This window comes from Podarcis tiliguerta (assembly GCF_965153285.1).
Source record: "Podarcis tiliguerta genome assembly, chromosome: 6".
Classification (NCBI taxonomy): domain Eukaryota; kingdom Metazoa; phylum Chordata; class Lepidosauria; order Squamata; family Lacertidae; genus Podarcis; species Podarcis tiliguerta.
The window spans coordinates 30,866,644-30,891,936 of NC_139539.1; the positions used below are offsets into that span (position 1 = coordinate 30,866,644).

Here is a 25,293-nt window from a genome sequence, read left to right on the forward strand (position 1 = left end):
TGAAAGCACTATTTCAAAATGAGTCACTTACTGCATGCAGCCATGGGAGGTGGCTTCAATCTTCATTAATATTCTGAGTGCAACCAAGGAAGAGGAAGAACAATAATTCAGTTTGCCCGGGCTGTGTGATCTCCAACACTTGGGTAAGGTAAGCAGTTGGTAACACTAGCAAACTATCTTTCAGCAGCTACAGTTAGGATTCTCAGTATAGGGCCTGTGACATTATTCAATGCAATGAGTAGCATCAGACATAGTGCATGTATCTCTGTGACAGTGTGTTTCAGGAGTAATTGTGCTCTGCTTCACAAGCTGCTATAAAATGTCAAATTATATTCCAAAGCAATGCTGCTTTGACGCAGAAGGGAGAGGCACCATTAAACTAACATTTGGACACACATAAATGTTGCTAATGCAGGAGATACCCCTTTAAAATCAATGGGACATTCTGGCAGTTTGTAAACTGAAAGTAAGTATTTGCATAAGAAGAGCAAATGTTCCTTTGCAGTATTTGTAAAATGCTCTGAGGGTGGTTTAAAAAAAAACCCCACACACAATCAGGCAGTGTATAAATTTTATGAAATTAATAAAATAAATACATAACCATGTACCAGTAATCTGACAAGTACTCTGCCTAATGCCTTAAATTATTTTTAGCAGAAGTTGCTTATCTGTAGCCCATATTTCCACAGTGCTTGGAAATAATGAATAAAAGCTTGTCTTGACAACCAGCACGAACCTCTCTTTCCACTGTCAGCATTATTATTATCATTATTAATTGAATTTATATACCGCCCTTCATCCAAAGCTCACAGGGCAGCTCACAACATATAAAATGAAAAATGAGAGCACAAAATACGCAATAAACCAATAACTCCCCTCCCACAAACACATTTAAAAGGCCATAGGATGTTAATCAGCCAAAGGCCTGGTTATAGACAAACATTTTCACCTGGTGCCTAAAGATATGTAATGAAGGTTCCAGACGAGCCGTTCTCATGTTGCCACCCTCCAGATCTCTCATGGAGGAGGCACACAAAGAAGGGTCTCAGAGGATGTTCATTTCTGCATCCTCCACCCTTTAAGACACCCTCTGAAAGGACAGATGAGAATAGGACTTGCCTTGTAGCATTTTTCACAGTGCATTTGCTAGCTGTAGTGCTTTCTGATGAAATGTGCAAAAATCCATGTAAATGTGAATAAATAGGAGACGTTAACTCTGATTTGTGTGAAATAATAAGGTGCCTGGCCATTATAGGTTTTACGCTTACCTTACAGAGTGATTTAGACTAATCAAACAATGAAAGCTTCGTGTGGGAAAACAAACTCCTGCCTCCACTGAATCACCTCTTGCGGTAGTTGGCGGGGTGCAAGCAGGATTTCCTCCTCCCACACAATTCCTTCCCTAGTTTTTCCCCTCAGAAGTTGAGGACTGTCAGGCAGAGCTGCCTTGGAGGGCAGTAATTGACTCTCATGGCTATGTTTTTTGCTTGAAAGATAGTAGCAACATGTAGCTTGACTTGATAAGAGACTTCAGGGACACGAGATAACGTAGCTGCAGACTTTGAAACAACAGCCTGTTCAGTCTTCGCTGCAGGTCCTTGTTTTTTGAAAACACTGTAGAGTCTGCTGAGGTGTCCTTGAACTTGTTGAAACATAACCTCAATTATGCCAAAAAGTTTGCCTGGTTAACAAAGGAGGGGAACGAGCCAGTTTTTTCTCTAGCAGAAAGTGTATTTGCATTAGTTTTTGTTTTTGAAATGCAAATACCCTTAGTGCAAGGTGGGGGGCCTAGTGATTATCTCAGCCAGGTGGGGAAGGGGACAATCTCCTGCTGAGGTCCTGAAGAAGATCCCTCCTCGGAAGCTGTTAGTTGCAGTGGTGCCAAGCGCAGCAACCTCCTTTCCCAAGTGAGTCATAGTTGTGCTTGCAGCAACTTTCCACGCTGCAGCGATAAACTAGCAGGAAAAGGGAAACAATTCCCTCGTTGCTGGAACCAGTGCTTCTCCCTCGATAGAGGAACTCCACTATCTCAGCTGAATTTGCAACAAAACTTCCGTTTGGGGCAGCCACCGGTGCCTGTGCGTGTTGACTCTCACAAGTAAATCCCAATGCGTTCAGTGGAGCTTGCTCTTCCCGGGTAAGTGTGCAGAGGGTTGTGTCTTTCTTTCATTTTTGTTAATACTCCTTTTGCCTTCTTCCTCTCTCTTATTTGCTTGTTCATTGCTCACAAACTGGTCTTCATTCACTTCCTGTCATCCGGTTATCATATCTTTAAAACACATTCGGAGTACATTTCCTCCCCTCAAATAATTTTGGGCACAGTAGTTTGTTCAGAGTGGCTGGGAATTGTTTGTGATAGATAAACTACAGTGCCCAGAATTCTTTGAGTAGGAAACGTGCTTCAAACGTGCATTAAAGGTGTAGTGTGTTTGCAGCTGTAATTTGTGTTTTTAATTCCTTCCACACACCCGTTCCCCCTTCAGTTACAGCCAGATCCTAGGCACCTTTTATTCAGAAGAATATATTGCTGAGTTTCACAGGACTCGTTCCTAAGCAATGTGCCTAGGATTGTGAAGTCATTAGATGAAAGTCACAAAACATGTACAGAGTTCATTTATAACATTTTATACTTTAGCATCCTTAGCATCAGAGCAACAAACGCTGGTCCCATTTTAAAATGTGAAGCTCTGCACATTATCTCTCTTTTCCATTCTTCAGAGTTGTCTTATTTCTTTCTTTTGCTCTAACAACATATCAGTATAGAATCATAGAATAGAATCATAGAATCATAGAGTTGGAAGAGACCACAAGGGTCATCGAGTCCAACCCCCTGCCAAGCAGGAAACACCATCAGAGCACTCCTGACATATGGTTGTCAAGCCTCTGCTTAAAGACCTCCAAAGAAGGAGACTCCACCACACTCCTTGGCAGCAAATTCCACTGTCAAACAGCTCTTACTGTCAGGAAGTTCTTCCTAATGTTTAGGTGGAATCTTCTTTCTTGTAGTTTGTATCCATTGCTCCGTGTCCGCTTCTCTGGAGCAGCAGAAAACAACCTTTCTCCCTCCTCTATGTGACATCCTTTTATATATTTGAACATGGCTATCATATCACCCCTTAACCTCCTCTTCTCCAGGCTAAACATGCCCAGCTCCCTTAGCCGATCCTCATAAGGCATTGTTTCCAGGCCTTTGACCATTTTGGTTGCCCTCCTCTGTACACGTTCTAGTTTGTCAGTGTCCTTCTTGAACTGTGGTGCCCAGAACTGGACACAGTACTCCAGGTGAGGTCTGACCAGAGCAGAATACAGTGGCACTATAACTTCCCTTGATCTAGATGCTATACTCCTATTGATGCAGCCCAGAATTGCATTGGCTTTTTTAGCTGCCGCGTCACACTGTTGGCTCATGTTAAGTTTGTGGTCAACCAAGACTCCTAGATCCTTTTCACATGTACTGCTCTCAAGCCAGGTGTCACCCATCTTGTATTTGTGCCTCTCATTTTTTTTGCCCAAGTGCAATACTTTACATTTCTCCCTGTTAAAATTCATCTTGGTTGTTTTGGCCCAGTTCTCTAATCTGTCAAGGTCGTTTTGAAGTGTGATCCTGTCTTCTGGGGTGTTAGCCACCCCTCCCAGTTTGGTGTCATCTGCAAATTTGATCAGGATGCCCTTGAGTCCATCATCCAAGTCGTTGATAAAGATGTTGAATAAGACCGGGCCCAAGACAGAACCCTGTGGCACCCCACTAGTCACTCTTCTCCAGGATGAAGAGGAACCATTGATGAGCACCCTTTGGGTCCGGTCAGTCAGCCAGTTACAAATCCACTGAGTGGTAGCATAGTCAAGACCGCATTTTACCAGCTTCTTTACAAGAATATCATGGGGCACCTTGTCAAATGCCTTGCTGAAATCAAGGTAGACTACATCCACTGCGTTCCCTTCATCTACCAGGCTTGTAATTCTGTCAAAAAATGAGATCAGGTTAGTCTGACATGACTTATTTTTCAGAAATCCATGCTGACTATTGGTGATCACAGCATTCCTTTCTAGGTGCTCACAGATTGTTTGCTTAATGATCTGCTCCAGAATCTTCCCTGGTATTGATGTTAGACTGACTGGGCGGTAATTATTTGGGTCCTCTCTTTTCCCCTTTTTGAAAATAGGGACAACATTTGCCCTCCTCCAGTCTGCCGGGACTTCGCCTGTTCTCCAGGAATTCTCAAAGATGATTGCCAGTGGTTCTGTGTGTTTCAGCATTCGTTTGATGTGAGGCTTTAACACTGACTGGCTGAATAAATGGAGAATGAGTCGGACCTTGATTTTTCTGAGTTTTTAGCTGCTGGGCTGCGCATCTGTGTGGAGCAGTATCTACTCAAGAAGCGACCTGCCCATCATATGTGAACAGGAAACTCGCAGAGCAAAAAGTCTGACATAGGCAATAAAGTTAAACCACACTGCATGATGCTTTTGCCTCATAGAAGGTTTTTTAACTATGAGATCCAGCTGATTGAGTGAAGGATGCAGTTCAGGAAAAAGCTGTGGTGCATCCTGGCCCTCTGCCTTGCGTTTTTCCTTTGGAAGGTTTACAAGGCTGTGTATATGGACCCTTCGCCTTCCTCTGGAGAATGGCCGCTGATGGAGTCTCCCTGGGAGGGAAAGATGTGCAGCCAGAACAGGTGCACAGAGCCTAGCAAGTTGGACTGGTTTTGTGATCACTTTGATGCCTCAGTAAACTGCCTGCTGACACTTAGAAATCCAGAGGTCCCCTCGGAGGTTCTGCAGTGGTGGCTGGTGAGTGTTGCACCACATTAATGACAAACATGCAGGAAGGCTCCTCCCTGCTGTGTCCATTGAGCAAAATGAAGCACAGAACATCTCCTTAGTTCTTTAAGTGCTCAGAGGTTCTAGCAGTGTACTGCATACCTTTTCTTTTGTTTGGTGTTTGTTTTGTTTTTAACTCCCAACTTCACCAGGAGGTCCAACATCAAGGCCAGCTGCTGTAAATTACTTTGAGGTGGGTCCTTCTCCAGGAATGGTCCTGCAGTTCCCCTCTCATACAGGAATAGCAGCACCAAATGCAGAGCAGGAAGAGTTGGCAAATGTTTTACCTGCTCTGCATTTGTTCAGGCCACTAATCTTCACCTGTCTGTGCTGGAGATCCAGCCCATTGAAATTAGGCAGGCTCCAACATCTACATTTCATCAGATCAGCACTGGGTTTTGGGTGGTGTGGGCAGTTTCCCCCGACAGGGCATTATGCTGAGGGGGCGCAAAATTGAGAAGACCCATAACAAAGATGATCCATTTGGGGGTGCCCAATTTTGGCCCCGCACAGGGCATCACATTAAAAAATATTAATGAAGTCCAACCATCAGATACCAAAGTCTCTCCTATTACTACAGGCTTTCTTAGATGGCGTTTCCGTGCACTCTGGTTTCCGTCATGCTGTTCTGTTGTGACAAAAGCGGCTTAGTCATGCAGGCCACATGACCTGGACAGCTGTCTGTGGACAAACACTGGCTCCCTTGGCCTGAAAGTGAGATGAGCACCACAACCCCACAGTCCACTTTGACTGGACTTAACCGTTTAGGGGTCCTTTCCCTTTTACCTTTACCTTAAAAGGATAAGTTGACTCATGGGTCAGTTTTTCTGGGAAACCATTTTTATTTATTGCGGTGTTGTACACTGCTATGATATTTGCTAATATTTAGCTGGGCAAACTGTCTCCCTGAGCAACTCTGGGAGGAAGGCATGGATATAAATTCAATAAATAAACTAACTATTTATTGCTTTATAACTATTCATTAAAGCAACCATTACTCATAATTTAGCCCATGGTCATAATTTCCCTAACCAAAGGACGATCTGGCCAGCTGGTTTGACTAATCTTAAGCAGTCCTTCCAGCTCAATTAACTCTCTCTTGTACATATACCCAGGAGTCTCTCAATAATGAGGAAAGAGTCCTGGCTGCAGCACCAGGAAAGTCACTGGGTGGGAGATGTACAGAGGCCACCTGCTTTACCCAAAGAGAGATCCTGTGCTTTCATAGTTGCATAGCAGTCTTCCATTTCTGAGATAAAAAAATCAGCAGTAACAGCACATGAGCAATGCTTTCCTGACTGACAGCACAGGAGCCACCTTTGCATGAGGCATTCTCGTTAAAAATATTTGCCTTTGTTCTGCATCTCTCTTCAGAATAGTTTTCAGTCAGTCAATTGTACCATCAAATATTTCTCTTTTGTGTTCTGTTTAAGCAGGCAGTTCCATTTTTTATATATAAAAAGACGCTATTGGAAAGCAGGTTCTACACCCCCTCCCTTAATGTCCTCTGTTAGTATTTATTAATAATAAAATAATTATATCTCATCCTCTTCAAGGAGCCCAGGGTGGTCATAACAACATAAAAGGTAAAGGAACCCCTGACCATTTGGTCCAGTCGTGGCCGACTCTGGGGTTGCGGCGCTCATCTCGCTTTATTGGCCAAGAGAGCCGGCGTACAGCTTCTGGGTCATGTAGCCCGCACAACTAAGCCGCTTCTGGAGAACCAGAACAGCGCACGGAAACACAGTTTATCTTCCCGCCGGAGCAGTATCTATTTATCTACTGGCACTTTAATGTGCTTTCGAACTGCTAGGTTGGCAGGAGCTGGGACTTAGCAACGGGAGCTCACCCCGTCGCAGGGATTCGAACCACCAATCTTCTGATCAGCAAGCCCTAGGCTCTGTGGTTTAACCCAAAGCACCACCCGCGTCCCTGGGGGGAAATTACTGGGGGGGAATTACAACAACAACAACAACAAGAAGCATACTTTGTTTCATTAGAGGCTGCAAGGATATCAGGATGGAAGCCAACTCCAGAAGATAATAAAGCACTTGTTTGACATCCTTCACTCCCCTCCTGTTACAGCCCAGGATTTTAGCCCGTGTGGAACATGTGCTGTGGTGGGCAATTCAGGGAGGCTGAAGGGCTCTAAATATGGAAAAAAGATTGACTCTCACCACTTTGTGCTGAGGTAAGTGGAGTAAAGTATATACGCCCTACCTTGGGCTTCATAAAATTAGTGTGAATAATGCTGAAAAGTATTTTTGTGTGGCTGCTATAATGTAGTATTATGGCTGATGAGAAACCATTCCTTTGTTAGGGAGATTTTTTGTTAATAGGTCAGAATGATGGGCTGATGAGAGATAATTGTTGGGGATATGATCTCTTGATACTTTAAATCTCTCTCTCTGATGGTTAACACTGAAGGCTCAGCCACAGAATCATAGTTGGAAGGGACCATTTATCATTAACTAATTAATGCTTCTCAGTTTGTATTTTTTTAAAAAATAATGAAGCCATCACCTTCCAATAGGGTTAATAGGATTATTACCCAACAAAATATTGTTGAGCAGTAATTGTAATTCAAAAGGATTACTATGGTTGCTGCTATTCTAATCATCAGCATCATTTAGACCCTTCGAGTGCATAAGGCAGGGGTCAGCCGGTCCACCGTCCCTCAGACCATGTGGTGGGCTGGACTATGTTTTGGAAAAAAATTATGAACGAATTCCTATGCCCCACAAATAACCCAGAGATGCATTTTAAATAAAAGGACACATTCTGCTCATGTAAAAACACGCCGATTCCTGGACCATCCACAGGCCGGATTGAGAAGGTAATTGGGCTGCATCCGGCCCCTGGGCCTTAGGTTGCCTACCCCTGGCATAAGGCATTACCATAAGCAAAGAAGAACAGTTCCTTGTGCCAGAATGGGGATTACAGTCTAAATTCTGAAATGGTGGGGAGATGCAAAGGCAGAAGCAGCTAGAGAAGTTGGGATGTGTGTGACAAAAGTTGCATATGCGAATAGTTGCTGAGAATAACAATCCCAACTCCAGATTTGAAAATAAAATCTGGTAACCTACAGTCCTGAAGAATGGCATCTGATTGATGTCCCTAGGCCTCAGCCCATCAAGTGTCAGATTCAGACTTTGACCGTCCCCATGTTTCTGGACTGGAAATTTTGTGAAGCATCTGATCATGTTTCTTATGTCCTTTGAGGATGAACACAGCACAAACTGAAGGCTTTGAGGAAGATGTTGGTACAAGAACCACGCACCATTTCATGTACCCAGAGAGTGCTGTGAACCTGCATGCTGGCGTCCATCTTGTGCTCGTCCCCTTCAAACCTCTGGATCTCAAATGGCTAGCTAGTGCTTTTTCCTCAGGAGAAATTAAGCGGTGAGCACTTTGTCTAACTGGAGTACAAAAAGCTAGGCAAGTACTACAGCAGGAACAAAACCTTAAGCATTCATTTATGGGGCAGGTTCCTTTGGGCACAACTTCTGCACTGTGAGAGGATATTCTGTACAGGTCTGCTTGAACCCCTTAAAAAGACAGCATAGAGCTGGAAAAGGTGCAGAAAAAAGAAATCAGAATATCAATGGGCTGGAGCATGTCCTATGTGAGTAAATGTTACTATGTTTGTGGGGTTGTTGTTTTTAAGTTTAGAAGGGATTTATAAGGGAGACATCATAGATAAAAAGTGGTTGAAGTAGAGAGAGAGAGAGCTTTAGTTCTTCCTCTCCCATGGTATTAGAATCTGGGGTCACCAATGAAGCGAAATGGTGGGAGTTTCAGGGCAGACAAAATGAAGTACTTCTCCAAACAGTGCATGATGAGGATTTCATTCCTCACGATAAACATCCATTGCTAAGAGCAGAGTTGGTTTCTTTGCGCCTTTACATTCAGTCAGTAGGGAAATCTTGAAATCACCCTTAAAAGCTTCATTGAGACTACAAATTTGTCCACTATGGGCTTAGGTCAGTGCTGCAAATGTATGGAAATATGCTTGTAATAACAGGAGCGCACCCGGTCATTCATTATTCAGGGAGTTGCGTGACTCTCCAGGAATGGGTTTTATGTATACTGAACACTGGAGGGGAAAAAATAGAAAGCTTGATGGTAAAAGTAATAAAACGATGAATGCTATTCTTCCATTTCTTTTATAGTACATACCAAAGAGTCAAGCCCTTCATTGAAGCTGACAAAAGCAAGGTAAGTTGTGAATGCAGGCAATACATTGATTCAGATCTGTCATTGCTTCTTTATTTTGTGAATTTAAGGACTGATATGTGCAACTGCAGTGTTTTGGTTGTTTTTACAAAAATTGTCAGTGTGGACCCCACAGTCTTATTCCAGGACTCTAGAATGGAGGTAGAGGAGCTTTAATCTCCTCCTGCCCCAACTATGCTCCCAATCCATATCCTCCCCTGCAATTTTATGGTGGGTGGAAGGGATAGCATTGAAGCAAATGGAAGATTTCACTGCAGTGCAAATTGAACGGAGGCCTTTTCATCCTCAAGTGAGGATGGCTAGTGGGTATAAAGCCATCCAACCCCTATGCTAGAATCCTGATCCAGACTGGGGGCCCCACACTGGCAATTTCTGTAAACAAAAGAAGACCAAAAAAAAAACCACCTTGGCACTTAAAAGCACAACTACAGAGCTTACATAAAATGTAATTTTAATGGGCCAGCTTTTAGGGGCGAGGAAAAGGTTATGGAGTAGAACAACGGAAGTCTTGAGGTTTCCGGCAGAAAATGAACAGCTTCATTAATTTCAACAATCCAAGAGTAAAATTCTGTTTTACCTTCTGAAATAAATCGTTAGGCCAGAGGTTTTCAACCTTTTTGGGTCCATGGCTCCCTTGACCAACTGCCTTCTTTCTGCGGCGCCCCATGGGGCTCAGAGGCCCAGTTATGTCACCCCTTGCCTACATAGCTGGCAGCCCCTCACCCTTTTTTGAACACCCTCCCTTGTGGAGTGTTCTCTCAGCTTCCTCTCTTCTCCTTGGGAGTCCTCTGAGCAGATGCAGCTGCCCCCCCCCCCGGTCTCTGAGCTGCCCCCCACAAAGAGAGTGGTGCCTCCTCCCACTGCCCCACAGGGGCCGGGGAAGTACCCCCTGGCCAGCCCCAGAGGCACCATTTGCCTGAGGAGCCCATAGCCAGGGCTGCTGCAACAAACAGGTGTGTAAGCCTTTGGGAGGCAGAGACGCGACAAGGCATCAGAGGAAGAAGGAAAGAGGCCAGGGTTGCCCACAACACCACTGACCATCATTCAAGGCACCCCAGGCTGCCACGGCACACTGCTTGAAAACCACTGCATTAGGCCTTTGAGTCTAATGAAACACTGTACTGGAAAACTTGTATTTGTATTATTATTTACATCCTTTCCTGCCTCCAAGGAGCTCCAGGTGGCACACATGGTTCCCCTGCTCCTCACATTGTCATCACATGACCTCTGTGAGGTGGGTTAGGCTGAGAGATGGTGTGACTGATCTCTGACAGAGATTCTCGACACTGTGAGGATTTTGAACCCTGTTCTCCCAGGTCCTAGTTCAACACTCCTAAGCCCTATAGCACAAGTACAGAAATGAAAAACTAATACAAATTGGGCTTAGGTTACTCTTGACTGGAGCGACTAATGTTTAAAAAGGCAAGGGCTGTTGTGATTGCTTTTACTTAAGTTTGAAGGAAATATTTATTGAAATACAAAATATTTCGTACTTTTATATGAACTGATGTTTCATTTGTTTATGTGAACTTCTTGGGAGATTTAATTTTATCAAGCAGCATGAATTTGCTTTAAGTAAAGACCAACACCTTTGCTTTTAATATGTTGAGCATCAGAGTCACAAACCATCTCATTCTCATTAGCTATGCTTGTGGCAGGTGGGACAATTTGAGGAAGAGGCTATGACAATAGGCAAGAGCTTCTCAGTCCAAATGTTTTTCTTCTCCTCAGGTCTTAATACTGAACCCTGCCTTCCTAAAATATATTCACGATAAATGGATGAAGCGCTTTGGAAGGTATCCATCCACTGGATTCGCTGCACTGCTTTTTGCTATCCATACTTGCAAACAGGTATGTACAGTGATCTCCAGATGTCTACAGATACAGGCTGCTGTTCTTATTGGGGTGTAGTGCATTTGGTTGTGAGGCAACTTGCCTCTTTGGGCCATGTTTAAAAAAGCAACTTTTCTCACAACTGATTTGGTAACAGAATGGTAGTTCAGAAAGTACATGGGCAGAGTCCTTCAGAAAACAAGATAGTCCTTTCCCATGTTTTGAAACACTGACGTTGACTGAAGAGATTGCATGTGGCTGGTATTGAAACTGTGCTGGATGTCTTATGTCTTGATCACTAAGTTGCAATATAATAAGATATATATTTTTTAAAAAAAACACCCTAAAAATTACTCAAATTATACAGAAACAAGCAGGCCCTGATAATAAGCTGAATATGCTACAAGCTGGCAGTGTGACTTTCCATTTTTGTTTCATTGTCTTTGCATAAAAATCCATCTCCTCTTAAAGAATGAACTAACTAAACCTACCAAATTCCACAAAGCCCCAAATTAAATTAGGAGTGACACTGGAGGAAGGGTATCTATTAAGCAGCTATTACAGTATGTTTCACATTTAAAAATCTTTGCCGAAATTAACCTCGTCACTGCTATCTTTCTATAATGGAGTCTGCTTTCATAAAATGTGGCCACTCCTTGCAGGGTTAGATTATTGATTATTAAATTTACGACAGCTTTATTGAGAGATAACAAAACAAGCAGGAGAAGTTAATGTGTTATGAACCAAAAGAGGGAGTTGAGGAAAGTCATGGGGAGCAGGGTGGGGGAACTGTATTTATCATTTTTTATTGCGACAATGTTATTGTGATGAACAATTTTTTTTAACGTTTTTTTTTTTTGTTTTAAATAATTTTTATTATCGATGGCTGCATGTAGCTGACCACCACTCCCTGGGAAAGGTCTGTTGCCCTTGTGCCCTGCCTGCAGACTTCTGAGAAACAGAATGCTAGATTAGGTAGCAGCTTTGGGGCTACATAGGCCTCATACTCTCATTTCCTTCCCCATAATGTTTTGTGTGGCAGGTCTCTGCATTTGGTTTCGGTGCAGACAGCAGAGGGAACTGGCACCACTACTGGGAAAAGAATCGGTACGCTGGAGCTTTCCGCAGGACTGGAGTCCACAATGCCACTTTTGAACTGGCACTCATTGAGAGACTAGCAGTTGAAGGCAGAATATCATTTTATAAATAGCTTGCTCCAGTGCCCCACAGACTTCAAAGTCACTAGTCCAAGAAAGAGGAACCTAGGACCAATGATGGTCTTTTGAGCCACAAGAGAAACAAGGTGGATGGATTAGAGATCGAAGCACAGTTCAGCAGCCCAGCGCTACTGCACCCGGCGCAGGTATGTATGTATATACACAAACATACACATGTAACACCACTTCTGAACAGATTACTTTCTTAGCAAGAAAAACTTGAAATGTTTTTTCTTTAAATTTGGACAACAGAGGCTATGCCCGATAGCTGACTTTGTGCTTCTCTTTCATTGCATTTTATGGACAATGTAGGATGCTCTATCCTTGGACAGAGATTTCAAAAAGCTGATATTGACAGTACCTCCCAGGCCTACATTCGTGCTAAAGTCACTGTTATTTAAGTGGTTAAGAAATGCTAAGTATAAGGTATCAGAGGAGCAGGGAAGCAAGCGCAGACTACTGAGCAATATTCTTGGTTGTAATGTTATGTGATACAGAGTGTTGAAATGTAAGTAAAAAGAAAGCAAATATTACACGACTTTATTAAAACTTTTTCCTGAGAATTTGGTCCAAACAAACATCCTAAGGGTAGCACTGTGTACAAATTAAATAGAAAATATTTGTTTTACACATGTAAAAGGTCTTGTGTTCCATATTCTTCATTTCATGATCTAGAAGTTGAGAGATAGGCCAACATATAAGACAAGTACTGAAATCTAGGGTATACAGCACTGCCACAAAAGATGGATGTTTAAATTAATCCCCCATTTTACTTGTGAAGAGAGACGGATGATAGTTCCAGTCTTAGTACAAGTCCAGGGATCTTCTTGGCACCCTCAAAATGACCATTTGTTTTTAATTCCTTCAAGTTCTTCAGAGGGGATTGCACCTGATAATTTATGTTGTTTTTCCAAGTTCTATTTTCTTTTGAATGACCCGAGCTGAATGATAGATCAAAGAATCAATGAGTCCTGCCACTGGAAGAAGGAGGAAAAGGAAGGTCAGGTTATATATGCTCCATATGGACAGTGCATGTAAAGGGGAAATTAAAAAAGAAACCCCCCTCTTTCTTCCCAAAAGTTGCTTTTAGGTGTTCGGGGGTGGGGGGTGGGATTCCTAAACTTGTCAAAGCAGTGAGGAAATAGTGCACTGCCCAAAGAGCCATATCCCACAACCAAAATACGCTGCTCACTAAATACTAGTAGGAGACACTTTTTGATAAGCACCATTCAGTTGCATTTTTGCTCATTTTACATGTATAGAAAACAGATGTACTATAATATTTCAACAATCATTGTACTACTAGTGACGATTCTGCCATCTTTGTAAAAACAAGTTTTGAAAATGCCTAGGATGTATTGATCAAAACATTTGCAAGCTAAGCTTTAGATCCAAGATAGATGAGGAGAACAATTAAAACATTCAAATACCTGTAAATACCCCTCCAATGATGGCACAGACTCCTGTGAGAAAATGTGTAAAGGACCTATATGGGGTGAGGGGGAAAAAAAATGTTGATTACCATGTAATGTGTACATTATGAATGAACAAGTTAAAACTTGGGGGGGGGGTGAAACCCATGGATTACTGTATTTAATCTAATGCTCACCTTTTTTGGCCAAATCACGTTGCAAAAATTAAGGTGCGCAATGGATTCAGTGGTGCATTAGACTCGAGTAAATACAGTAATTCAATCCCACTTCACCACGTCCAATGAACACTTAGGTTCAAAAGGCAGTCAAAATGTTAACTGCCTCAAATGGAAGCTTTTTGCAACTACCTCTACAACCTATTTGTATGCATCACGTGATGAATAAATGAAACGTAATTTTATAAGCAAGTTGTAAAATGGGTTCATGTGAAAACTTCTCACCTGTGTTTCTCTGTTAGTTTCACCATCATGGGAGAAAGCTCATAGAGCACAAATACTCCAGGGAGACCCTGGTCTCCAATTAGCCCGTTAGCTACTTTCTCATGTCGTGTTACTGAAAACTGATTTGATCTCACCACCTAGTAGAACATAAGTAGAACATAATGTTACTCTTTCTAATTAAACAAGTTAAGACACACAATTGACTATATAGGATTTGGAGCTGGGTTGAATTTTGCCACAATGCATTCTTCCCCAGCAGGAAGCATTAAGTATACCTTAGTTTGGCCTCTCTCTCCACCCCCTTCTGCCCAACACAAAGAAACCACCTACCCAAGTCCTACAATACACTCAAGATAATTCCCCCCAAGACTCATAACTGTCCTGTCGCCACACTACATTCTCTAGCCTGAGGAAACTGGGTCCACAGCAATAAAGACTTCTCTCTTTCAGAAATCCCCATGTGGTTGTCATCCACACTTTTGCAAATCTGGAGCTTTGATTGTTCAGAGGCTTATTGGTAATAAGATACACAAAACTCTTTGCAATTTCATTTCCTCATGTCCCAACCCCTAATTACACTGCAATAACCTGGACAGCACTGTTCTATATTAAAATATAATGCTAGGTTTTGGTGTGTTTGTTTGTTTTTAAAAGAAAATGTGGGGATCTTACCTCACCGTCGACCTTCATATACACTGTGGGGACCACTTTTACGAAGTACTGGAACATCATGGATGCTAAGTGCAAAATACGGTGTTAATAGGAGCCATTCGGGGGAGAAAGTCCCCTTATACAGAACTTAACGAAATTGATATGGGGCAAGAAGGAATTTGAATAGATAATTAGTAAGCAGCAATAACTTTGAAGTGGGAAGTTAGAATTCTATTGAGGTCTAAGCTACATAGTAATAATATCTGCTATAATGATTTTAGTCTGCAATCTTACCAGCAGGGTCTTATGAAAGAGCAGGTGAGGGAGGGAGAGAAAAAAACCTCGAGATTTCATTCCCAGGGAAGAAAGGCAAGGCTAGTTCCCTCTCCCTATCCAGATTTATTTTGCTGTGGGGTGTGGGGAGAAGAGTCTCTGTCCCTATAACTCCATCTTTCTGAGCTGGGAATGGCTTAGAAAGTAAAGAAGGGGGGGGGGGGGATGGAGAAAAGACCAAAGACAATTCTTTCATGCATGCACCCCTGCTTGTAACTTACAGTCAGCCAGGTGGAAGAGGACGCTTCCTGGCATCTTTCCCATTTTACTGAGCCAGAAGCTAGCCAGTTAGTTGCTCAACTTTATATTAAAATAAATGCATATATAAATAACTTGTGTGGCATTACCAGAAAAAATTAAGTACTTAACCCGAGGTACCACTGTAGTATTATACACAGAAAAGTATGGTATTGTTATTATTAGCTATCTTATATTGCTTTTACAGCTGACTTACTGTATTTTACTGCACCTTTCTTTTTATTAATACAGTGGTACCTCGGGTTAAGCACTTAATTCGTTCCGGAGGTCCATTCTTAACCTGAAACTGTTCTTAACCTGAAGCACCACTTTAGCCAATGGGGCCTCCCGCTGCCGCCGCGCTACTGGAGCACGATTTCTGTTCTCAGCCTGAAGCAAAGTTCTTAACCCGAGGTACTATTTCTGGGTTAGCGGAGTCTGTAACCTGAAGCATATGTAACCCGAGGTAACACTGTACAGTATTCATCACTTTGGGGGCAAAAGCTGTATATAAGCAAACTATAACAAAACTTATTTTCAGACCAGTACCTTGGTGTGCTGTGACAACTGTCCCATCAAGTGGGTTCACAATGCCAGGATAATCCCTCCCAAATGAAAGGTGCTTGATAAAATGGGTCATGTTTATCTGAAACAAAAAAAGGGAAACATGTTCAAACAGAACCAGCAAAGGGCAGAGCAGGCAGAGTACTAAGCCTATGATCAAAAGGTAGGTAGGTGTTTTTCACCAACTCTCTCCAATAAGAGCAGCAGGATTTTAGCACCTGTGCCTGCTTATGCAAGTTGAGCACAGCTAATGATGTTTTCTCTTCTGCGCAATTTTCATGCATTTACCACCTTAGGGTAGAAGCCCTGCTAGAAATACACTCCTCTCCCTGTAATTACACACCTCTTCTCCTCTGGGAACTGCAGTCACAGCGGCATGCAGGGTGAGAATAAAATAAGGCAAGGAGCTCAGGAGAGATGCTTAGTGACTCACTGGATTCTGAAAGCACCAGTATACAATGAATTATGTGGTCACCTTTTGGGGGGAAACAGTTTTGTTCTAAATGTTGCTTTTTGTTCTTTTTGCCTATCATTTACACAGCTGCTGCCAAAGCTAGAGGTGCCACACCAGTAAGCACAAGGGGAAATCATCTGCACTGACACGTGACTCCCTTCTCTGCAGATGTGAATCAATATCTCAAACTCAATATGTCTTTCCTAGATACTTACATTGTCAAGTCCAAAGCTCTGCAGATCATGAACTGTAAGAGAAGCAAGACAACAAAATGTTACATAAAGGAAAAGACTTCCTAAAGTTATTTAACTGCTCTGTTCTTTTTTAAAAGAAAGAGAAAAACCTGCAAATTTTCACAATCCTAGCATGTTTCCAAGTAAAGGACACGACAAACTTCCTTGCGCAACTGGAAGATATTTTATTTGTTGAACAAAATATGTATACCTTAATTGTAAACAAAACCTCAGAACAGTTTACAACTTCTCAACTCATATGCCACATTCTAAGTATATGCACAAGGATTAGAATACACCTATTTGTTCCATCACCAGATACTGCCCACCATAATTCTCAACTGTGTTTTCAAGGTTGCAGCTCTTTATTCTTTCCCAACCTGCAAATACAGCTTATGTTAATTTCTGAATGCATTCAGAGCAGGCTTTTAACTTTGCTAAATTATCCCAGTTTAGTTGCAATTCCTCTTTAGGCGTTTTCAGATACCAAGTTGTTAATCCCTTTAAATAGGTTCTTCTAAATAAATAGAATACTTCTCGCTTTTTTATGCTATTTAGCTCTATGCAAACTAACGTTTGGAAATCTAAGTAAGTGAAATCCACTGCAAGTTATCAACCAAATCTATAATAGTAATACAATATTAAGATGACTGTAATATAAGATAGGGATTTGAGCAAGGCAATTCAGCAGTAAGTGTCAGATCCAACTGGGAATGAAGCTACTAACATTTTGAGAATTTAGGACAGAGATACTAGATGTTCCACTCTCAGGCTTACAACTAAGGGGTATCTGTGTGTATATGTATGTTCTACTGGGTGTAGATGTGGCGGCTAAGACCAACCCTGATGTCTGGAGTATGTATTCCTATCAGAGGTTTAGCTGAAAAACACAATTTGTCAATTTCTTTTTTAAATATGCCATGCAAGGTCTTTAGGTTTGCATTTTTAAAATGTGTGAAGCTGCCTTCAATTGTCTGCAAAGCTTCCCAAACCAGTCAGTCTGCCTAGGTCTTCACATTTACAAACTAAAGTAAAATATGTATCTATAGAGCAGTTTCAGAAGGCACATTCACACTTTAATGGGAAGAAAGAAATGTGCTGTTCAAGCATTATGGCAACACAGATATAGTCCTCAGGGCAAATTGCACTGGCCCTGCCTTTAATATACCCTGCACCGCAAACCTGCTCCACCCCCCCCCCCCCAGTTGCAGAAGAAAGTCTCCACGGGGCTCTGTGCGTGGCTGAACATGTATAGCCTGATATACGTCCCAAGGTCCTTGCACGCATTAGGTTTTCCCTGTTTAGGCATAATGTCTTTATAGGGTATGGAGACATTTCTTTCATTATTAAGATGAGCGCAATATAAAGCTAAGCTAAATTTTTAAACTATTATATGCTGTCCTCTTTTTCTCTACATGCTGTGAGATCCAATTGGCTGGGCAGAGGGCTTAATCCTGCACTCTCTTCCATATGTTCAACGAACATTATTTTGAAGATAAGAACGGAAATGACCTGACATTTTTTATACAAAAGAGACCTTCTAAAGCCACGTGAAAACAATTTGCAGTTCCTTGACTGAAAACATGCGGTGTCTACTGATACTTTAATTCTGTCAAATCTTTAGGGAGCACCAAGGTTGAATTGGAGAAATTAACTGGTTTAATTACAGACAGTACAGAAATAGTAAAGAAAATAAGTCAGCAACACTTACTCTCAACAGCGTGAACTGCAAAAATGAGCAGGGTTAAGAAAAGAAAGAGAGAAACATTCAGAGCTCCATACTGAAAAGCAAGGATGTAAAAACAAAGGCAATACTTGATATTAGTTTTGCTTTGAAGCAGCACTGGCTACTCTGCCAACAAAACTCTGGGCTTGGAGCAATTTGTGAAGGGGCACAAAGCAGCACTGAATTGCGCATGTGAACCTTCACATATACCTATGGCCTGAGGACTAAAAAGGAACACTGTGTTGCTTCCTAAAGATACAGCATTGGCTGCCCTTTCAGTTGCTGCAGGGCACCAACTACAGGCCCAGAGAGGAAACCAGCATGCTACATGATGATCTGAATGCATGTGTTTATACAGCCCTCCCAAGGCTAAGCTGTCCCTGTTCTAGGTCTTTTAAGGGCTGGGGAAAGAATGGCCTTGTGGAACACATAAGTCTATAATGCTCAGTCTTACAGCAAAGATTAGAGGATGGAAAACATTATGAATTGGCACTGATCACTAGTTTCAAACAATCTCAACCAATCTCCATCTTTTGCCTGGCCAATGCTTCTGTGCACAGTGAAACATTTTGCACTGGCAAAGGCCCTTCACAAGCAACACAATTAGCAAGTTGGATCTTGACACTTACAGCACAGGAATTCTACCAAGGAATTATTTTGCCTCTGGCCAACTGCCTCTTAACTGTGAAAGAAAAATGGGCATGGCTTTAGCTGTCCTAGTATCACATATTTGGGAGAAATCTCAAGTCCTTCACCACATACACCACTGAGCAGCCAGAATAAGTGATGCAAATCATCCACATCAGAATTTGGTTAAACCTCCCTAACAACTCATCGTTCTTCCATGACTGATCTTGTCAGCTAGTAATGCAAGGAAACCGTAATAAGCAAAGGATCAACTATTTGGAGTGATGAGACTGTGAGCCAGGGAGCTGAGCACCATGCACAACCTCTGTACCCTAATCACTGGAAAACACCTATACTGTACATCTTCTCTCTACAGCCACAAGGGTGAATGCACATGGCTACAGTCCTTCACAAACTACAGAAGTTCCATCTGATATAAGTGATATTTAACAGCCTAATAATGGACCAGAATTATGACATCCATTATCCTTAACAGATGGTGGAGATGCTGAAAAGCAAAGATCAGCACCATGAACTACAGCTGAGGTCATGCGGATTGCTAGACTCCGAAACCTATTCCCTTCAGAAGGGAGCTCATGCAACTGAAACAGGTAGAACAAGGTTTATGCAGGGAAGTGACGAGCTTGGACCAGTGTAATCATGTTTAAACTGAATCAATTATTACAGGAAAAATTAAAAAGACAGTGCACAGAAAAGAAACAGAATGCTTTGGCCCATAGTATTATTTATACCTTCATATTTTCCCAACTTAAAAAAGATAGAAGATTAATAGTTTTTTAAATGACAGTTGGTTGACCTATGTAGTTCAGCTGATAAAATACTAGGTGTAGAGCAATGCTCATATTCTGAAAAGAAGAGTCCAAACCCTATGAAGCTACAATTAAAATTTAACTAAACAAATCAGTATTATCAATAAGTGGTGGTTGCTCTCAACTGTTCCAGAAGGATCTAAAGCAGAGATAATATACATTATTGCAAAAGCAGCAGCCTCTCAACATTAGATACTCTTTTTTTTTCAAGCTTCCTCTAGCACAGGCTATGGTTTAAGGGGAACATGAAGGCAAGAGTACAGTTGTTCAATATCAATATTTTTTTATTGTATCCCATGTTATGCTGTTCTGGACTAGACTACTCTTCCACGCAAACAGGAGGAAGAAGCTGGATGGTTTGTAAAAGAAACACAATCATGTTGATCTTAAACTACTGGCAAGATATCTAAAACAAGATTCCAGAAAAAGATGAGAATTTCAGCATTGACTTCCTTTTAGCAGCAGAGACTTTTCGAGTCAGATGTGGAAGAACTCATCAGTGATAAAGTGCCATTTGTTAAACTTTTGGTAAAAGACTAAGATGTCAAGACAGAAAAGGAGAAGGGGAAATTCCCTGACAAAGTTCCCATTTGAGAGGAGAGGGAGGAACAGAAAATAATAAAGCTCATCTTCCTTTGATTAAGTGCTAGAGCAGAAAACATTCAACAAGTTAACAGAAGCAATAAGGAGTAATATGCTATAGCAGAGCTGGGGAACCATTTTGGCCCAGTGGGCCAGTGCTTTATCTGTCACCACCACCCCTCTGGCCAACTCTGACAAGTAGGTGGGACTACCATTATTATGTCAGACAATTTACAGTTGGGTTGTCCTACCCACCTATCAAAGTTTATTGCGCAGCATTTCACAAGTGTCTGAAAGTCAAAGGGTTGTTGGGCAATTGGAAAGTGCAGTGCAATAGGCTTTGCTAGCCCTGTGCTCAGCACTTGGCAAGTACCTGACAACTAGTTAGCAGTTGGACCTTCGGATAGCACTGCATAAAGTGCTTTGCAAACCCTGTGCTCAGTGCTTCCCAAGTGCCAATCGCAGGGCTGGCAAAGATGATTCCTGCAGGGATTGGCTGCACAATTGAGTTCTCTCTGGAAACTCAGTTGTGCAGGTGATCCAGCCACATTTCTACCTGCCCACACCTGAGATCACATAACGCAGGTGGGTATGTTCTGAGGAAAACAGTTTTACAGTCTAAAATTGGGACCCATGCCAGGCCAAGGGTTCCCCCCACTCCACTGTTCTATAGCACTGTCACACAGAAACTTTGGCAGGAACCATTTCTATGTTCCAGGAGTGAAAACCAGAAATGGAGAATATTCAGTACAAAATTGAAGAGGAAACCTTCAGACAGTGATTGCAGACAGTATATTCACTATCACATACATGCATTATGTGCATTCTGAATTTTGAAAAAGCTGCAGATGCCAAAGTACTTTTTTCCTGAATTGTGTTAGTCGATCTAGTCTAACATTTGTATCAAAATCTTAATATACTGGAAGCGCACATTCAAGCCGAATTTTCGCTCGTCCTGTATGACAATGGAATAAGCTCAGCATGCTCACAGAACTATGCTACAGCCTGCCATAAAATGTATGCTTAAAAAATTTGATGCATCAAACTACCGCATGCAATTTCAATCTTGGTCTTAAAATATCCTATTTATTTGTTTTGAAATATAATGTGTGCTGTGCATGGTAAGTATACTTGTGCTTATTTTTGGTTTAATTTTGTAAGCCAACCTGACCGGCGTGGCTCTGAGGATAACAATATTTTTTTATTTCATTACTTAAAACATTTATGTTGTCAAATAACCCTGTATATAAGGCAGCGGATTATTAACAGGATTTGAACTGCTTTGAAATGCTAGTCTTACCACTGCCAGGACAGAAGTGGCTATTGATAAAAACCCATTTATAGAAGAAAGGCACTGCCTCAAAGGATCTAATGTTACAACTTTTTTTCTCATGTGAATAGAAACATCACAGTTTTCCAACATACTTCTCAGAACATCCCTTCAGAAAGTTCCTCCTTAACAGTATATACTATATACCTACTTTAGTGCATGAGTTACAATTATTTCCTGATATTTAGTAAAAAGGGAACATTACAAAAAACCCATTCAGAAGAATGCAAACTACTTTACCATGAACATGAGATTGCTGAAAGCTTTTTCCTGGTGCAAAGTGAAAATTGCCAGCTACCTGTAAAAGACAGCTACATTTCATTAAACTGCCCTGCTCTCCAGAGAAGATTGTAACAACTTTAAAAAGTGAAGCTGTAAAGCTTAAAGAGGGCACTCCACAAGGAATGTGAAGGTGAAGTGTTTAACCTATATACTGTACTGCAATACACTTTCACCCAAACTAGATCCAAGCAGGAGTTGCTAATGTCCAAAGCACAGCAATGTACAAATCTTATTGCCTTTCTCTGCAAATTGAAAACAGTCAGAATTATGAGAATTACTATATCAACATACAGTTGATATTTTAAAGTCAAGAGACACCAAATTGAGAAAGATACAAAAATGATATCCAAGGCTTTGAACCCCTCCTCCAAACTGCAAATGCAGATTGCTTGCTACACTGACTATTGAAGAGATAAGAATGCTCAACTTGAACAGACACAGCCCCAACTATGGACTCATGGAAGCCTTTGGGGGAAGAACAGCACCTCTCATCAGAAGTAGCTCCCTTTCCCCATTCCAGGCTCACTGCTTTTGGACTTCACATACATTTCCTTCATGGAAGTAAATTAGCTCACATGTTCATAAACTACCGTACTTTTCGCATCATAACACTCAGTTTCCCCCCCCAAAAGGTAAAGGGAAATGTGTGTGCGCGTTATGGAGCGAATGCAGGTGGGAGGAGCCGCTCTTGCAGGCTTTTCGGAGAGCTGCCTCTCTTTCTCCGTGTCTGCCTGCAGCCAGCAAAAGCTGAGCGCAGCGTGTAAAATCCAAGGTGGGAGAAGGGAGAGCCTCTCTTTCTCCGTGTCTGCCTGCTCTATTGTTTTTTGGCGAGGTGACTTTATAGTCTGATGGGCTGACTGTAATTCAAGCAAAGGGAGATCCGCTTACACACATGTAAGCGGCTCTTACTCTGCTTTCTTTACAATGAGCCGGAAGGAGGGACAAAGAGGGCATCCCCTTCTGTCCCTCCCCCAGCACCTCACCGGTAAAAAGCGGCTTCCAAGGCTCGTGTCCCTGCGTCTCCTCCTCCTCTTTTTGCTCCGGTTCAAGGCAAGGCAGCTGCACAAATGTGAGCTCTCCCCCTCTCTTCCTTCCTTCCTTCCCTCCCTCCCTCCCAGAATATTTTTTTTCATGTTTTCCTCCTCTAAAAACTGCGTGCGTGTTATGGTCCGGTGCGTGTTATCGAGCAAAAAATACGGTAATCAGGTCCTCTGGATCAGAAGTAATGTTTTTATGGCACAATCTCAATCTCTGCCAAAGATATGTAATATTATGTAAAATCAAAACAAAACCCAAAACCCACCATGGCTTTTACCACTTCAGTCTGCAAATGGTGAACCACATTTTTGAATCTTTCCCTCCATCAAAACCACACTATTTGAAAGTAGATTAGCACAGAAGAAAGCAAACAGGGCTAGATTCATTCCCCCTTATATGATGAATAAAACTGGTCTGGGCACTATCCCAAATAAAAGGAAAGATTCTAGCCTGGTCTCCCTACTGTGTATGTTGGGTGGTCCTCACCCTTTCTTTTTTATATTCAGAAATGAAGTACCCTTCACCCAGAAGTCTGAAGTGGTACAAGCTATCATTTAGTGATACAACCTAGTATTTAGTAGTCTACATATGTAAATTTGGTCCGAAAAAGTCACTTCCTGCTACAGAGGTGTTAGTTACAGGAGAGAAGCTAGTGCCAAATGCGGAAGGAATAAGCAGTTTCATTAGGAACTATCTAACTTATAAGGAATCTGGAAGAGAGCTTAGAGGGAGACACTGGCATTCCTCTTTTTAAGATTAAACAAAGTACAGAAAAGACTTAAGCTGCCAAAAACTTGTGGTAGACCAAAGCATATAAAAGCATACTCCACATGCAACCCGTATTCTCCACGGGGTTAAATAAAGAGTTTATGTTCTGGCTCTAAAAACTGTCGGTGAACGTTTGCTAATCACTATATTAATTTCTATTCTACATGGTATCTATCTTGTATGTTGCTCAACAGTAATATGCACGCCTGCAAAAATCTAGAGACTGACACTCAAACTATGGCAACACCAGAGTGCGGATCCCATTTTTCTAGTTTCCCTTGCTTCTTGGTGACTTGTGTCACTGGGATTTCAATAGACCTTTTGGAGTAAGGTGATAAAAATTGACTCACTTACTTTGTTGACTTCTAAGAAGCCATATACTTTGCAGCCCTCATTTTTCTGCTCTTGCATTTTCTGGCTAAATCCTTCTCTCTTGCATTGTTCTATTGTGTCTGGATTCTTGAAAGCCCAGCCACGCCGCCTGTATGCTTCTCTCACATCGTCACAAGTATTACAGCATCTGTGAAAAAGAATAAGCATGTAAACCAGCAAAACTGGTCACCTATGAAGCACATAGTAAGAAAATGGGGTTCTGCATAAAAGTCTATACTTCCATCTGAAATGTGCTAAGCTGGGTAAGCCCTGCCAGTTGCTTCCTGTGTGCTTCATGGAGCTTCAGAAAACTCACAGCTGGGAGAGGGCGAAGGTTGCTGAGCAAGAAATAGCCACCAGCAGGGACACAAAAAGATGTGCCCTATAGGTCTTCCCATAAGTAAATAATGTGGAAAAAATGTGTCTCCCTATCTCAGATGCAGCATGCTGAGCTGTTCCCAGATTACTAGCACATGGATGACAGACAAGTGGTAACCTCTTCATTCTATGGCTTCACTCACAGAAGCAACCTGCAGGACCTTTCTAATCGGTGAAACAGGCAACCCGAACCATTGCAGAGCTATGTACACAGAATAATAATAACAACAAATCACCACCATCACCATCTTATGATGATTTCGTATTTATTTTAATTTTTTACCCACCCTTCAACCTAAGATCCCAGGACGGGTTACAACAATTTAAAATAAATATTAAATGCAGCCGGCCCGTTGTTATCTGAAAGACAGAAGGTTAATGAAATCCACGCATTGCCTATTTATCCTCTCTTACAATTAACTATGAGGAAACCAGTATCATCCTCAACCTGACCTCCAGAGTAAGCAGAATAGGCGAGCACTTGGTGTTTGACTAAAAGCATTCTGGAACCCACTCCTTCCTCGAAGGTTCAGGAAATGCGATGGTTATGCAGCTCCCTTCCAACTTCATCGCTTTGCCTCTAGGTGATAGTGAGGGAATTAAGGCATACCTGATGTCCTCAGATTCTGCCCCGTAACAACTTTCACATCGATCAGGGTCTAAAGAGTTTGGATCAAATAGTATTTCCTCTTCTTTTCCCAACTCTGAAACAAAGACAGACAAGGTCCTTGTACTAGCAACCCCCAGATTCCCAGCACACCCAACCATTGTTAACAGTGGTGCACCTCCGTGAGAAGCAGCAAATGTCTGGCCCTACAGTAGACAAGAGTGTGAGCTTGTCACTTTAGCTGCCTTTAAATCAGATGCCACAGTGTTAGCATCTTGTCTGCAATACTGTTCCCACACGG

General features: G+C 41.9%; 2 protein-coding genes across 8 annotated transcripts in view; one reads left to right on the forward strand and one right to left on the reverse strand.

The window, feature by feature from the left end:
- Positions 1–13,943, forward strand: LOC310679210 (CMP-N-acetylneuraminate-beta-galactosamide-alpha-2,3-sialyltransferase 2-like). Of its 4 annotated transcripts, XM_083444084.1 has the most exons (8): positions 1,713–2,137; positions 4,255–4,417; positions 4,457–4,791; positions 6,822–7,012; positions 8,044–8,223; positions 8,994–9,039; positions 10,789–10,908; positions 11,933–13,943. In XM_083444084.1, the coding sequence occupies exons 3-8, from the start codon at positions 4,519–4,521 to the stop codon at positions 12,098–12,100; spliced, it is 978 nt and encodes a 325-aa protein (XP_083300210.1). In that variant the 5' UTR covers positions 1,713–2,137; positions 4,255–4,417; positions 4,457–4,518; the 3' UTR covers positions 12,101–13,943. The 4 variants fall into 4 exon arrangements, with proteins under 4 accessions (XP_083300211.1, XP_083300209.1, XP_083300210.1 ...); XM_083444085.1 differs by lacking the exon at positions 1,713–2,137 and adding an exon at positions 1–148 and having other exon boundaries at positions 4,255–4,791; XM_083444083.1 differs by having other exon boundaries at positions 1,430–2,137; positions 4,255–4,791.
- The window catches only part of ERGIC3 (ERGIC and golgi 3), a 20,397-nt gene continuing 7,734 nt past the window's right edge, over positions 12,631–25,293 (reverse strand). For 2 of the 4 annotated variants that reach the window (XM_083444063.1, XM_083444061.1), the window contains exons 5-14: positions 24,996–25,089; positions 23,990–24,155; positions 21,788–21,845; positions 18,164–18,178; positions 16,435–16,466; positions 15,751–15,847; positions 14,653–14,717; positions 13,981–14,117; positions 13,538–13,593; positions 12,631–13,084 (exon numbers count right to left, since the gene is read on the reverse strand). In XM_083444063.1, coding sequence (XP_083300189.1) covers positions 13,005–13,084; positions 13,538–13,593; positions 13,981–14,117; positions 14,653–14,717; positions 15,751–15,847; positions 16,435–16,466; positions 18,164–18,178; positions 21,788–21,845; positions 23,990–24,155; positions 24,996–25,089 — 800 coding nt within the window. In that variant the 3' untranslated portion in view covers positions 12,631–13,004. The remainder of the gene's footprint in view (positions 13,085–13,537; positions 13,594–13,980; positions 14,118–14,652; positions 14,718–15,750; positions 15,848–16,434; positions 16,467–18,163; positions 18,179–21,787; positions 21,846–23,989; positions 24,156–24,995; positions 25,090–25,293) is intronic. The other 2 variants (XM_083444064.1, XM_083444062.1) reach the window with 1 other exon arrangement.

Excerpts from the sequence above, each read along its gene's own strand:
- LOC310679210 (XM_083444085.1), top strand. The coding sequence starts at position 4,519 with ATGCAGTTCAGGAAAAAGCTGTGGTGCATCCTGGCCCTCTGCCTTGCG. Across the intron at positions 7,013-8,043 it reads TCTCACCACTTTGTGCTGAG|GATGAACACAGCACAAACTG; the intron begins GTAAGTGGAGTA and ends ATGTCCTTTGAG. Across the intron at positions 10,909-11,932 it reads CTATCCATACTTGCAAACAG|GTCTCTGCATTTGGTTTCGG; the intron begins GTATGTACAGTG and ends TTTGTGTGGCAG.